This window comes from Pyrus communis, chromosome 8, assembly GCF_963583255.1.
Source record: "Pyrus communis chromosome 8, drPyrComm1.1, whole genome shotgun sequence".
Classification (NCBI taxonomy): Eukaryota; Viridiplantae; Streptophyta; class Magnoliopsida; order Rosales; family Rosaceae; genus Pyrus; species Pyrus communis.
The window spans coordinates 25,788,674-25,804,225 of record NC_084810.1 but is presented as its reverse complement, the minus strand read 5'-3'; the positions used below and the strand labels follow the sequence as shown (position 1 = coordinate 25,804,225).

The 15,552-nt window shown below is 38.6% G+C and overlaps 1 protein-coding gene and 1 pseudogene across 1 annotated transcript; one reads left to right on the top strand and one right to left on the bottom strand.

Moving 5' to 3' along the window:
• The first annotated feature begins 501 nt into the window (after positions 1-501).
• On the top strand, positions 502-10,180 carry LOC137741418 (beta-glucosidase 12-like; annotated as a pseudogene).
• A 59-nt stretch (positions 10,181-10,239) lies between these two features.
• Positions 10,240-14,565, bottom strand: LOC137741417 (uncharacterized). Its single transcript, XM_068481135.1, has 4 exons — positions 14,034-14,565; positions 12,485-12,768; positions 11,842-12,069; positions 10,240-11,111 (listed from the first exon to the last, which is right to left on the bottom strand). Exons 1-4 carry the CDS (start codon positions 14,458-14,460, stop codon positions 10,587-10,589), a joined length of 1,464 nt encoding a protein of 487 aa, XP_068337236.1. The 5' UTR covers positions 14,461-14,565; the 3' UTR covers positions 10,240-10,586.
• Between the last annotated feature and the right edge of the window lie 987 nt (positions 14,566-15,552).

Genomic DNA, 15,552 nt, shown 5'->3' with positions numbered 1-15,552 from the left:
CATTTTGATCCCTCACTTTTAAAATCAATCGATGTCGTCTCTAACATTCACTATCTCACATCAATTTGGTCATTCCGTTAAATTGATGTGCGGTATTGAAAGTCAGAGACCAAATTTATCTAATTTTGAAACTTAGGGACCAAAATGATGAGTTGGATTAATGTCAGGGACCATTTGCGAGTGTAACCACATGTCACCATTTCATTGGATTTGTGGGTCCCACATACAAACTAACAGAATAGTTGACAGAATCTTAATGGAATGACCAAATTGATGTGCGGTAGTGAATGTCAGGGATGACATTGATTGATTTTGAAAATGAGGGATCAAAATGATGAGTTTGATCAATCTCAATGACCATTTGTGATAAAAACACTTTTTTTTGTAATGCAATTGTAAGGGCATTGTACATAGCTGAACTAGTTTTGAGCGTTAATTCTTACACCCAAAGTCTTGTGTTTGATTCCTGTCACACCCTGAAGACACTCTTACCAGAAAACTATGGCGATGCAGTTACAATGTTGGATCGTATGCCTGCTTTTACTAATAGTGTTACTATTAGACAAGTAGAAACTTAGTTGAAGTCTACTTATGTTTGTAATCCTAGTTGTAGTTGTATTCCTAACTTGTAGGGATAATATCCTTGCTGACCTAATTATGTAATTGTATATATTCATGTTTCACGAATAAATGAAATACTTCAAGCCAATATATTTTTTCTACATGGTATCAAAGCAGGTTCTAAAACCCTAGCCTTTTTTTAATTTTTTTTCTCGGCAGCCTTCTTCTACCGTTCTTGTTCTTCCATCATGGGAGACAATGATAACATCACTCATTTTTTCCTTCATCATTCTGATCATCCTAATCTTGTTCTTGTCTCCAAAAAATTGAATGGAGATAATTATACCACTTGGGTACGTGAAATGCAGATTTCTTTAAGTGCCAAGAACAAACTTGGCTTTATTAATGTCGACGTTGAGGAGCCCTCCGCCTCTGAGGATCATGATATGCACGCGGCTTGGCGTCGCTGCAATGATATGATTCTTTCTTGGCTTTTTCATTCTTTGGATCTTGAGCTTACCGAGTCCGTTCTCTTCTCTACCACTGCTAAAGCCGTCTAGGACGACCTTTACGAACGGTTCTCTCAAAGCAAAGCCCCTCACATATTCCAACTCAATCATGAACTCGCCACCATCTCCCAAGGTACTTCCTCAGTCTCCGCCTATTTCACTCGTCTCAAAGGTCTTTGGGATGAACTTGCCTCGTATAACGAACTTTGCACCTATTCTTGTGGCACCAAGAATGACCGACAACAGCTTATGCAATTTCTCATGGGGCTCAATGAGTCATTCTCTGCTGTTCGGGATCAAATCCTTTTGATGAACCCTCTGCCCACTGTTTGCTAGGCTTGTTCCTCAGTTTCTCAAGCAGAAAAACAGCATTCGTTGGGCTCCCTTCGCTCTGCAGACTAACCGGCAGCTATGGTGGTCTGTGGCTCTTCCTCCCGAGCATCATCTGACCGTCCTCCTCTTCACTACACCTACTACAACTATGACTTTCACACCTAGGATAATTGTCACAAACTCCGTTGTTATCCTGTTGGTCATCCCCTCCATGGGCAACCGTGGAGGCCACCCTGTCGCTCCTCCACATTTACTACAACAGCCGGATCTTCATGCAGCCATGCTGCTGACCCTCATGTGCGCAGCAGGCTACTAATAACAGCACTCGGCCCATCAACAGTCTCCAGGCCCATAATGCAACTGGACCTCCCTCAGCCCATCAAGTGCATGGCCCACCCACTTTGAAGGATGTTCAGGTTGCCATGCCACAACTTTCTGCGGAACAACACTTATGTGTCTTTACTGCCCTCACTGATGCTGCAGCCCCTCCTTCGTCTCCTCAGGCCCATGCCATTTTTAATGATGACTTTGCCAAAGGTTTGTTACCTGTAGCTTCTTGTCATGGTCAATGGATCATTGTCATGGTCAATGGATCCTTGACAGCGGCGCTACCGACCATATTACTTCTTCCGCTTTACGTTTGGTTCATACTTCCACTTCACATTTGCCACCTGTTTCTATGCCTAGTGGTGCTAACGCTCCAATTACTTTAACTGGCACTCTTCGTTTAAATTCCTCCATTAATTTGAAAGATGTTTTATGTGTCCCTAATTTTAAAGTGGAACTTTTATCGGTTGGTAAACTTACAGATGGATTATCGTGTTCCGTAACTTTTTTCCTTCTTGGTGTGTTTTGCAGGACTTGGTTTCGAAGGCGATGATTTGTGTGGGTCAGTGACGTGGTGACCTCTATTACCTTGTGGCTCTTGCCTCCTCTATCCCCACCTGTCACCCTCTCTGCAACGCCATCAATATCTCGTCCTCCCTTTGGCATAGGTACCTTGGTCACCTTTCATCTACTCGTTTGCAAGTTTTAGCTTCTAGTTTTCTTAATTGTTCTTTTATTCTAGTCATGTTTATGATGTTTGCCCTTTGGCGAAACAAACTCGTCAACCTTTTGGATTAAGTTCAATTTCAACAACTTTTCCCTTTTCTTTAATCATTGTGATATTTGGGGCACGAATCATCAATCTTTCATTTCTGGAGCTCATTATTTTTTAACCATTGTGGATGATTTTTCTTGCTTTACGTGGGTCTTTCTTATGAAACATAAATCCGATACTCAACAACACATTAAGGATTTTTTTGCTTATGTCACTACTCAATTCCATACTAAAATCCAATGCATTTGTACTGATAATGGTGGTGAATTTTTTTCTTTATGTACTTTTTTCTCCACCAGTGGGGGCCTCTTTCAAACTTCTTGTGTTTATACCCCTCAACAAAATGGCATTGTTGAAGGTATACATCGACACCTTATAGAAACCACTCGCGCCCTTCGCTTCCAATCACATCTTTCTCTTAAATTTTGGGGTGAATGTGTTCTTACCGCTGCTTATCTTAGTAATCGCCTTCCCACCCGTCTTCTTCATAATAAATCTCCCTTTGAGATTCTTCACAACAAACCCCCTACCTATGACCACTTCTGCGTCTTTGGTTGTTTGGCCTATGCCACCTCTATCCTTACCCCCACTAAATTTTCCCCTTGAGCCCATCATTGCATTTTCCTTGGATACCCTCATGGACAGAAAGCCTATAAACTATATGACCTTGAAACCCATCGCGCTTTGACCAGTAGAGATGTAATCTTTCATGAAGATTCCTTCCCTCATGTCGTTCATCACACCCATTCCCCATCCCCTATGCCTACACTGCCCCTTCATGTTCCTCTGGACCTTTCTTACCCATCACTTTATGCCACCATCGCGTCTTCACCTACTGCCACCTCACATGCTCACCATCCTTCCCCTATCCTTTCGGCCACACATGCTCCCTCATCCACCTCCACTTCCACGCCTCCTTCCTGTGCTATTACCTCTTATATCAACCCTCCATCTACGTCCCACTCGACCCCACCTGTTTCCTTCACTGACATCACCCCAGATTCTTATCCCTTACTCATAGACCCCCCAATCTCTCATCCTACGCAACCCCCTGATGCTCCCCAACCTCAACGCACTTCTTGCCGTACCCATAAACCCTCATCCTATTTAAAAGACTACGTTTGCTTGTAGGTGATTTTGCCACCACACCAATCCTCAACTTCGCAGCATGGTTCTGCCAAAGGTACGCGATATCCACTTTGTAATTTTCTTTCCTACCGCCATTACTCTTCAAAACATCTTTCATTTATTAACTTTGTTAGTCGGAATGTGGAGCCCTCATCCTATACCAAGGCTACTAGTGACCCTAATTGGCGTTGTGCCATGACTGAGGAACTTCAAGCTTTACATGACAATGGTACTTGGACTTTGACTACCTTGCCCCCTGGCAAAATTCCCATTAATTGTAAATGGGTGTACAAGCTGAAGTATAATTCTGATGGTTCCATTGAGCGTTATAAAGCCGCTTGGTTGCTAAAGGCTACACACAGGCTGAAGGTATTGATTATCATGACACTTTTTCTCCTACTGCTAAGATGATCACGGTACGTTGTCTTCTCGCTCTTGCAGCTAGTCAATCTTGGTCTCCTCACCAGCTCGATGTTAATAATGCTTTTCTGCATGGTGACTTGCATAAGGAAATTTATATGTCTGTCATCCTGGTCTTTGGCAACAGGGGGAGAATCTTGTGTGTAACCTTCACAAGTCTTTTTACGATCTCAAGCAGGCTTCTCACCAATGGTTTGCGAAATTTACTACTGCCATTCTTTCCGCTGGCTTTCAACAATCTAAAGCTGACTATTCATTGTTCACCAGAAAGTCTAGTACCTTTTTCACAGCCTTGCTCATTTATGTGGATGATATTGTGATTACTTGCAACGACGTCAGTGCCATTGATTCTCTAAAGTCTTTTCTCCGTGATCATTTTCGAATAAAAGACCTTGGTGATTTAAAATATTTTTTGAGTATTGAGGTTTCTCGATCTCAGCGTAGGATTTATATTTCACAGTGTCAGTATGCATTAGAGATTTTCAAGGATTATGGGTTTCTGGGAGCACGGCCCATTGCTTTCCCAATGGATGATACAAAATTATCCGATAAAGGAGAACTCCTTAAGGATCCTGAAAAGTATCGACGCTTAATAGGACGGTTGATTTACCTTACCATAACTCAGCCGAATATCACCTATTTTGTGCATGTCTTGAGCCGGTTTATGCACGAGCCACGTGTACCTCATATGGATGTTGTGCTTCGTGTTGTTCGTTATTTGAAGTCTACTCCAGGTCAAGGCTTATTATTCTGTTCTGACAATCAGACTAAGTTAGCTGCATTTTGTGATTCTGATTGGGCAGGTTGTCCTATCACTCGCTGTTCGACTACTGGGTATTGTGTATTCTTGGAAAATTCTTTGATTTCATGGCGGACGAATCGATAGAAAACTGTTTCACTCTTTTCAGCTGAGGCTGAATATAGGGCTATGGCAGGTGCTTGTTGTGAGTTGATTTAGCTTCGGTTTCTGTTGAAAGATTTGAGCATTCCTTTCAATGGTCCTTCCGTTTTATTTTGTGATAATCAAGCAGCGTTACATATAGCCGCCAATCCTGTTTTTCATGAGCGGACTCGTCACATTGAAATGGATTGTCACTTTATACGAGATAAGATTGTAGATGGCACTATAGAAACCAAGTATGTTGGTACAACACACCAGTTGGCAGATTTGTTTACCAAGCCTCTCGGGAAAGACAAGTTTTCAACTATGTTACACAAGTTGGGAGTTCTTGACATTCACTCTCCAACTTAAGGGGGAGTGTTAGACAAGTAGAAACTTAGTTGAAGTCTACATATGTTTGTAATCCTAGTTGTAGTTGTATTCCTAACTTGTAGAGATAATATCCTTGCTGACCTAGTTATGTAATTGTATATATTCATGTTTCACGAATATATGAAATACTTCAAGCGAATATATTTTTTCTACAGTTACTAATTAGCATTGCATTGACAAATGACAAAGATGCTAATACAGATCCGCACATTGATTGTGGCTTTCTCAGCAGAAGTAGTTTTGAACCAGGGTTCGTATTTGGCACAACTTGCGTCTTATCAGGTCAATCCCTTTCTGAGGTTGCCCTTTATTTGTGGCTTTGTATAACTACTAGGGTTTATTTTTATTTAAATTAGCATCCATGTATGCATGACTATCGGCATCGATTTCTTCGTTGTGTCGACCTCTTATGTGTGTGTGAAAATATTTCAGTTCGAAGGTGCTGCAAAAGAAGATGGTAGAGGACCAAGCATATGGGATCCCTACACGCACATCCATCCAGGTCTCTCTAATCAATTACCAATTAGTTGAACTTACGGATAAACTTGAGCTACTATTATCTGGTGAAATTGAATTCATTCATTTCAAAGAAAATTGTGTAGTTCTCTCACATAATTTTTTTAGGGTTAAATGCAGAAAGAATTGTAGATGGTAGCAACGGAGATGTCGTTGTTGATCAATATCACCATTATAAGGTTAAATAATCACAGAACTTTGAAGCTTATGGAAACACTTGAAACTGAAAGACAAGAACCTTCATTTTGAGCTTCTTTCTTTTAATTATTTTTTCTTCTGTTATTAATTATATGTAGGAAGATGTCAGGATTATGAAGAATATGGGGTTAGATGCTATAGGTTCTTTATCTCATGGTCTAGACTGCTACCAAATAAGTTGATCCAACTGAATCATCGTATTTTTTGTTATACAAATTGTTATATCTAAGGGGATGTGGGAATAAATTGGTAGTGAAATTCGTCATTTTTGAGATTTGAACATAAGATTTCTCACTTGTAAGTGAGAAACACCATTAAAATGTAGTATTAAGTGACCGAATTCATCGTATTCGGTTGGGAGTCTTGAGACCAATCATCATTATTATTATTGTGCATAACAACTGAATTCTATTTTGTGCGTGTAAAATTTTGAGTTATTTGCTTATTTACTTGTTTTGTACTAATTATTAGATAGACAGTTAAGCGGCAGTGTGAACCCGAGAGGAATCATATATTACAATAATCTCATCAATGAACTCCTACGCAATGGTGAATTCTTTTACCTTAATTACATATAAAATTATGCTACGCAACATGCATTATTGCACCAAATGATGTCTCATTGATTAAATTTGTGCTTGAATTCAAGGTGGAATTTGATTAATAATTATAATAAAAATTTATATGACGATGAATTTCACATTATTTGGTGCACAAATTGATGTATGAATTAGATGTACGTAGCACTACCTATCAAATAATTAATATTTAACAAGAGTTACATCCACTATTGAAATATTAATTTAATCAAACTTTCATATAGGTATAAAACCGGTTGTGACACTCTTTCATTGGGATCTTCCTCAAGCTTTGGAAGACAAAAATGATGATTTCTTAAGCCCTTGTATTATGTAAGTGAACAAATTTACGTGCCAAGTTTTTCTTTTGGTGCAAAAACTTTACCCGACGACCATAACTTTGTCCGCTGAATTGTTTTCATTGGGCCAAAGATTCTAAAGAAATTCAAATATTGACTATTTTTGTCACATCCCGGTTCGGATCCCCACCACATCCCGGGCTCGACTCCACCATAGCACGATATTGTCCGCTTTGGACCCCAACCACGCCCTCACGGTCACTGTTTTGTTTCTGGGAACTCACTGAGCAAAACTTCTCAATGGCTCACTCATCATGAGAGTGCTCTGGCCCCTTTCTCACTTAACTTCAAAGTTCCTACGGAACCCAATGCCAGTGAACTCCCAAAAGACCTCGTGTTAGGTAGAGATGGGAATATACACATAAGGCTTATAGGATCCACTCCCCTAGGCGATGTGGGATGTTACAATCCACCCTCCTTAGGGACCCGACGTCCTCGTCGGCACACTCGCACCGAACGGCAGAGTGGGCTCTGATACCAAATTGTCACATCCTGACCCGGGCCCCCACCACATCCCGGGTTCGACTCCACCATAGCATAATATTGTCCGTTTTGGGCCCCAACCACGCCCTCACGGTTTTGTTTCTAGGAACTCACGCGAGCAGAACTTCCCAATGGATCACCCATCCTGAGAATGTTCTGGCCCCTTTCTCACTTAACTTCAGAATTCCTACGGAACCCGAAGCCAGTGAGCTTCCCAAAAGGTCCCGCGCTAGGTAAAGATAAAAATATACATATATGGCTTACAAGCTCCACTCCCCTAAACGATGTGGGATGTTATAGTTTTTGCCTAAGGAACATAGATATTCCGTCGGGTAAAGAGTTTAGCCCGATGAATTATAGTTCGTCGGTTAAAACTTATTTCTGATAGTGGATCGACCATTTTAAATAAATATTAGTATATATTAATACATTTTAAATGTGTATCTGCAACAATCACTTTAGAGATTATGCAAAACTTTGTTATAAGGAATTTGATGATTGAGTAAAGCATTGGATCACGTTGAATGAACCATATAGCTTTACAAATAACGGTTATGCAATCGGGTCTCATGCACCAGGACGTTGCTTTTATTGGCAAAATCTAAATTGCCTCTCCGGGAATTCGGCAATCGAACCATACTGGGCATCACACCATGTCCTTCTTGCTCATGCACCTGCTGTAAAAGTGTACAAGGACAAATATCAGGTGTATTAATTTATTAGTTTTTTTTTGTTTTTCTTAATATTAGGTCCTATTTGAGAATTCTACACAAGTTAATAGTATTAGGTTGTACCTTTTCTGGCTCTTAATAATCAAATTCATGTTCTTGTGTGGGCATTTCAAAAAGGGGTCATCGGGATAACATTGCTTACACATTGGTTTGTTCCTGCTTCGGAGACAAAAGAAGATAAAAATGCTGCATTGTGATCTTTGGATTTTATGTTTGGATAGTAAGTATATTGTTTGGTTTATACACAGACTCAATTAAATTTAAAAGTATTTGTCAATTTGCTCCCGAATTTGTATAGAGCTATTAATTTTACTCTTGAATTTTTAAAAATTTTCATCTAATTTTCTATCTATTTCATCACGCGGACAAATCATGATAACTATATAAAGGCAAAAAGGATAGAAAATTAGATGAATGAAAAATTTTAAAATCTAACAGCGTTGGGGGTGGGGGGGGGGGGGAGTTGTCTATTTCTAAAAGTTCAGGGTTCATAAGGAAAATTGATAGCTTTATACAAGTTCCCCCAGGGGGAGCCAAATCGATAAATATGCCTAAAATTTTAGGTTTTAGGAATTGGAATTTCTATGTTCTTGGGTAGGTATGTGGAGCCATTGACAAGTGGGGATTATCCACAGAGCATGCGATCTCTTGTTGGAAAACGATTCTCCGTATTCACCAACGAAGAATCCATGCTGCTAAATAGGTTTTGATTTTCTTGGCTTAAATTATTATACTGCTAGATATGCAAGCCATGACGAACCTAATAATTCTTACAATATGCAAGCTACATAACAGACCCTCACGTCAAACTTACAAGTGAGCACAAGTTGAAATTAAGCTTTTCTACTTTGACAAATATGTTCTTACAATATAATTGGATTCTAATATCCATTTTTGTCGTGGCAGCTGAGCTCAATGGAGTCCCGATTGGTCCACCGGTACACATCAAATCATTAGTGTTTTATATATATAATGTTTTCTACATTCAAACATAGCTCTAAAAGATCTTAACTAATTTCGTTTGTGTTGCAATCTACTTCAGATTGGTTATATGTTATGAGCTCACGATCTATTACTCTACATAAAAGAAAAGTATAATAATCCACTCATTTACATTACTAAAAATGGTACGTAACCAATACTTTTAAGCATTAATTATTGCATCATCAAGATTTGACATTAATGGTGTGAAATACAATTATGAAAAATTTTCTAGAACATTCAGGGAGCATCCTATATTTTCACTGTTAAATCTTAATTTTGTATTGAAACATGCAGAGTATGAGATACTAAATGTGCGTGATAATGCATTATATTGTAGGTATATCCGAGTTTAATGATCCTCAATTAAGAGGAGAATTCTCTACCCTCCTATTCTCATTCGCTTCAATCCCCTATTCTCACACATTATTTTTTGTCTAATTATCTCTATAAAAAAAAATCAATATAAGATGTTGACGTGACTTAACCATGATCGTTCAAATAGAAGTGCATGAAAGGGGTAGAGAGATTAGGATAGTAAAGAATCCACGTCCCCTCAATTATCACTTGAGGAAGCCTTTAGTGATACTAATAGAGTTGACTACTATTATCACCACATATTTTATACTCAAGCTGCAATCAAGTAAGTGTTTATTATGACACGTGGTGTACTGGTCCGGGTTTCCGGCACACTAAGAGATATCTTAGCTTTTTCTCACTATGGTTAATTAATAATTACATTGTCTTGAATGTTTCTGAGTTTTCCTGCTTTTACTTTGGTGTAGAAATGGTTCCAAAGTGAAGCGATACCTTGCACGGTCATTACTGGACAATTTTGAATGGGAAATAGAATACACTATTTGGTTTGGTATCAACTATGTGGGTTGTAATAATGGATTAAAAAGATATCCAAAACTCTTTGCATACTGGTTCAAAAGTTTCCTCAAGGACTCGAGAAGTGCGACAATCCGAAATGTTAGAAACACCAAATTTATGTATGAAATTTGAAGATCGAATTAAATAGATAATAAACGATTGTCGAGTTATCAGTTCTTTAATTACTGAACTTATAAGCAAAACCATTTATTAAGAAAGGTGTGTAAGTGAAAGCGATCAAATCCTGCTGTGTGAAATAGTTCTATATCTCTCTCTCGTATACTCTGTATTAAATTTAGCTAAACAATGCCTATTTGCAAATTTGCAAGACCTCTATGCATAACGATATAAAAACAAAGAGAGGATGGGGGCTTCCCCTTCTCCGAATGTTGCCAGAATCGCCCGGATCGTAGAATCCGAGCTCGAGCTGCAAACCGCTTTATCGCGAGAAGGGCGTTGTACCTTTTTGGAGTATACACCAGGGATTCGAGTTGACATGAAAGCAGCATTACAAATGAAGAACCAAAAGAACACATAATCATACCCAATTGCTTGAAAGTGCAAAATCATGGAATCTAAAAGAGGACTCTCCAGCTGTATCTCTCTCAAGCCTGACCTCTGATAATCTCTCAGTCACACCTTCGCTACTACTCTCGTCGAACGCTTCTAGTGGCAGTGGTTGTACTTGGTTCTCATTCGGATGTCGAGCCAATTGAACCTCAGGTGGCAATAGCATAATTGTTGGTGGGGAGATACTGCTCCTAAACCTAGTTTGGCCTCCGCTTGAAGAAACGACTGCTCGATCCCAGATGAACACGTGAAGGGAAATTGGAATCTTGGCGTGACGGTGAAGTGATAGCTTCTGGCTGAGCGAAATGGTGTCGAAGCATCGAATTGCTCCTGTTGAGGAAACCATCCATGGGAGAACCTTCTGGTTTGAAACCCTTGAGACCACCAGCAACCTTGATGCATCCATTGCTTCCTTGTACAAGTTGCTTAGCCCCGATCGAGTTGAAGGTGCATTTTCATCACCATCAACCACTGATGAAATGTAAATAAACCCCTGCAATCACAAAAATACTCATTTACAAGCCAAACCATCTAGTAGTGCATGGTCCATCAAGAAATGTTAGAGGGACTGCATTTGTTTACCAAGTTATAGCTTAACTAGCGTTTACATAAGATTTAATTGATTTTTAGTTGAATGCTCTCAACTTCCTTCATCATGGACATCAACTATCCCATATATAATACTGTGGTGAACTCAAACCTTTCCCGAAAGTGGCCCTTTATTACAGTGATGGAAATGATTTGAACCCTTGTATGTTGGCGTGGATTCAAACTTCGTCAGTGGCTAATCTAACATCTAATCTAATAAAATCTATCATTTGACCAAAAACAAAAAAAAATGTCAAATCTTTCCTTAATGGAGAATTAGGCAATAGGGGATCATATTATGTTGCATCCAACATATACTTACTACACAAAATTATTGTAAAATTGATTGTAAATTAGTACTTAGAACAAGCACATCAACTTTCACAAATCGAGTAATTTTGTGCCTAATGGAAACTTGATCAAGGCGAGGGGTTAGTTGATCATATTATCTGGAGATATGTGACAGGTGGTGAACCCTAGAATCCACTTGTTACTCATAGTTATTTCAACTAGTTACAACGGACACATTAATTGTGACATAATATGATCAAGTCAATCACCTGCCCAATATACAATTGGTAACAAAGAGGAATTGGTCATGGAGAGAGAAATGAATTAATATACAGTATATATACCTCTTCTGTGCGGCTAATCGCAAAGCCAAGCTTGACATCACCTTCTTGTAATTTGATATCAACTGCAATTTCACCACCAAGAGGAGCAAACCAAAGGCGAACTGCTCGGACAACACCAATGTCAACTCCATGGTAGTCCTCAAAACCATATAAGCTAGCACTTGCAAGATCAGCCAAGTCAGACAATGACCCCGCATTTACAGTCGAAGAAGCTGTCTCTCCAGAAATCTGTCATATATTTCACTCCTCATCAGACATACATATAAGATATACAATTATGCATTTTCTTTCCCTTGCGCTTCAATGAAAATCTCACTTTTGCCTTGAACATGCAACTGCATGACTTTTCCCCCTCCTGTGCTCTTTGTATCTCAAGTTACCCATTTTGTCAAGTCGATCAAGAAGATCGTTAACTTGGCAGATGTGCAAACTCGAAAGTTGGCATTTTCTTTGTTTTGCACGAGGTTCCACAACAATAACCAAGTTAACGATGTTCCTAACCAACTAACTTATGGAAGGGTAGCGTGAGACAGAGTACATATAAGTCAAAGTCACACAATTGTAAGTTCAGGGAGAAAAATGGAAAGTTCCGCAGCACAAGGGCATATAAACGAAAAAGCCTTTAGTGTGTGTGATTAATCACCTTGGTGAGCAAGGACTCAGTCTGGATGTTCATGAAGACAACGGGGACACCGGCAGCCTGGGAGGCATTCAGCCAGACATTTGCCCTAGCAAGGGTGTCCTCTAAGTCATTGTAGCGAGAAGCAGATCGATCTGAAGCCTTTGGAAGGAAAAGTACAGATAGAAAGCTACTAGAGTAGGGAACTGGTAGCAATTCCTGCATTCTCCTTTCCCATGGATATGACACATACCCATCTTGAAGCTTAGACCTGGTCAATGCACTCACCATCCGCGAGTTCCTTGAAGCTGCACATTGAACACATGCATATATGCATGCAACTCATCATCTACTAATTTGATTTCACACTTCTTTTTAGAAAAAGAAGAAAGTAACAAGTTAAACAAGTGTAAGTAAGAATGTGGGTTTTGATTTAATTGATTCTGGCACAAGTTTTCTGTGTTACTGCTTGTAGTTTCTCATACAAAATTTTAATTAATTCCTAGTTGCAGTAAGAAAATAAAACATAAGAAATATACAGTAGTTTTTTCCTTCCGTGAAATCAACTTATGTGCAGGCAGGCTCACAACTGACCCTTTGGTGTTCAAACTGCTCACAGGTTTTAAACCTAGTCATGATCCATAGAGATCGACTTATCGAGCATGAGAAAATTTTATATGAAACGTTGTCACATGGTGTTATAAATTAACTCAAATTTTAACACTTGAGTATTAATTAAAAAAATATGTGTGTTATAACACAAGTAAAGCCTAGTTTTCTAGCATTTAAAAAATAACATGTGTCACATAATACTAGGGCCTAGTAGTATTTCTTTTCACTTGTAAGTGAGATTTTTTAGGTTAGAATCTCGTGAATGATGAGGAACCCTGTTATAGCCAGACAAACTAATTACTCATAACTCAACAAGATCAATCGCACATACATAGTGTTTATTGTTATAGTGCAAATAATTAACTAGCTTAATTTAGAATGTTAATCCTATTATTCGATTTACCTTAGCTCTTCTAAAGTGAAGCAACGATCAAACAATAAAAGCTTAATTAAACTGTACATTCTGAACATTTTACTAATAAAAATGGCTCAAGTGTCACATTACTCGTTATATTACATTATATTCAAATAAAATTAAAAGATTTTTGATGCGGTTCCTAAACTAAACTATAATGAGTATGTATTGAATAATGGAAGTTAGGTGAAGTGCATGAAAAGAATAAAATGTTTCAACCGATCGAAGCTGTCAACAACCAATTAGGTTTGGTCTACTTATAATTTTCAACAAAGAGGAAGTCATGAGTTCTCACGTGGACTTGTTTTGTGCTACTTAAAGTTGGTTTGCATTCATACGACAAACACACATTCCATTGAAAATTATGTGCACAAAGGAAAGCTAGGCGTCGATAAATCATAATCATAATTAACATGCCACAATCACCAAGTGGGGGATAATTAATCACCAAAACAATAAAAATTTATAAAATATTAACAATAATTCATCTTCCTTACATGAAAGAAAGGCAGTATAGTGATAGTCAACGGATGATCGTAATAGTACCTTGGATCTCGAAGCAGTCGGCTTCCGTCCGATCGCAGAAGCCGACAGTGTAGTTAGGGTCCGCAATGGACCTGAGCATGTACTGCTTGGTCCTACCGCCCACTGAGTCATTGGGGACTATACAAGCCTGCAACTCGGCGAACTCATCTCGTCCGCGTCGGATACGGACGAGAATGGAGGTGTCCTTGGCCTTGAAGGAGGCGTGGAGGATCTTCTGGACACCGCTCCTTCCGTTCTTAAACGGCGACTTGACGGTCATGGAGCTTCCAATACGAAGCTCCTCGACGATATCTCCAGTTTGGAGCATGTCGCCGGTCCACTCGTCCGCCTTGGAGCTGCCTTTGAGGCACTCGATAGAGAGCACCACGGGTGATTTCGGCTCTCTGGTTGGGGAGTCCGAGCTTGGCTGCGCTCTGTCCATGGTCATCAGCTCTTGATGATGTGGTGCGTTCTACGCTTGCATCTCATTTAATAACATGCGCACGAGAGAGAGAGAGAGCAGCGGAAATGGTTTGGATTGAAGGGATTGGAAAAGGACTAAAAAGTCAATGATTTGGTGGGAGGTTATGGGCTGTTCTGATATCATTTCACACTCGGAACTCAATTTCTACGAATTTTCAGAGGGATTTTTTAGCGTACGGAGACCACATATTTATGTCATGAGTAAATTGAAGTAACGATTCTTTAATTAAAAATTCATTATTATTGGTCCCTTAACTCATCAAAACGTGTATAAATGATCTTTTTCGTCAACTCCGTTAAAATTTTGTTAAAATGAGTTATGTTGGAATGATCATTGTTACAATTGGGTTAAAGTTAAAGGATCATTGCTCTAATTGAGTTAAAATTGAGGAATCATTTCTCTAGTTGAATTAAAGTTGAGAGAACATTGATAGAATTTCTCTTATTTGATTTTTCATATTTGCCTCTAGATTTAGCCTCACGTGCATGGTATGTGACTCATTTTGACGGAAGTTCTAACGGAGTTGACAAAAAGGACTATAACTGCACGTTTTGATAAGTTGAGGGACCAATGATAATGGATTTTTAGTTGAAAGACCATTACTACAATTTACTCTTATATAACAACCACTTATAAAAAAAAAATTCATCTACTTATATTATGACACTTGATATATCGAACCGTGTTCTCAACGTATTAAAAAATTTCTCAAATTTTCTCTTTTGTTAATAGAGAAACTTTCACGAGCACGTACCAAGAATTTAAAAAAAAAATACAAGTATTATAATTTAAATAAAATAATTATTAATATTTCGTGACAACGTTCAAGAGACATAAAAAAATTAGGAGTTTTAACGAAACACTCTTGCTACTGTGCACTTTTAATGAAAAACTACATTTTTATCTTTCTCTGATATTATTTACTACACCTTTATATATCATTTTTCATTAAAACTAAAAAAATTTTGAACTTTTAGTTAGTTTTCCTTAAAAAAAAAAAATCTATTTTTAATGTCATAATCACATGTCCTGTACTTGAGAATAAAATAGGTGATC

Excerpts from the sequence above, each read along its gene's own strand:
- LOC137741417 (XM_068481135.1), bottom strand. The coding sequence starts at position 14,460 with ATGACCATGGACAGAGCGCAGCCAAGCTCGGACTCCCCAACCAGAGAG. Across the intron at positions 12,070-12,484 it reads CTGAGTCCTTGCTCACCAAG|ATTTCTGGAGAGACAGCTTC; the intron begins GTGATTAATCAC and ends AATATATGACAG. Across the intron at positions 11,112-11,841 it reads CGATTAGCCGCACAGAAGAG|GGGTTTATTTACATTTCATC; the intron begins GTATATATACTG and ends TTGTGATTGCAG.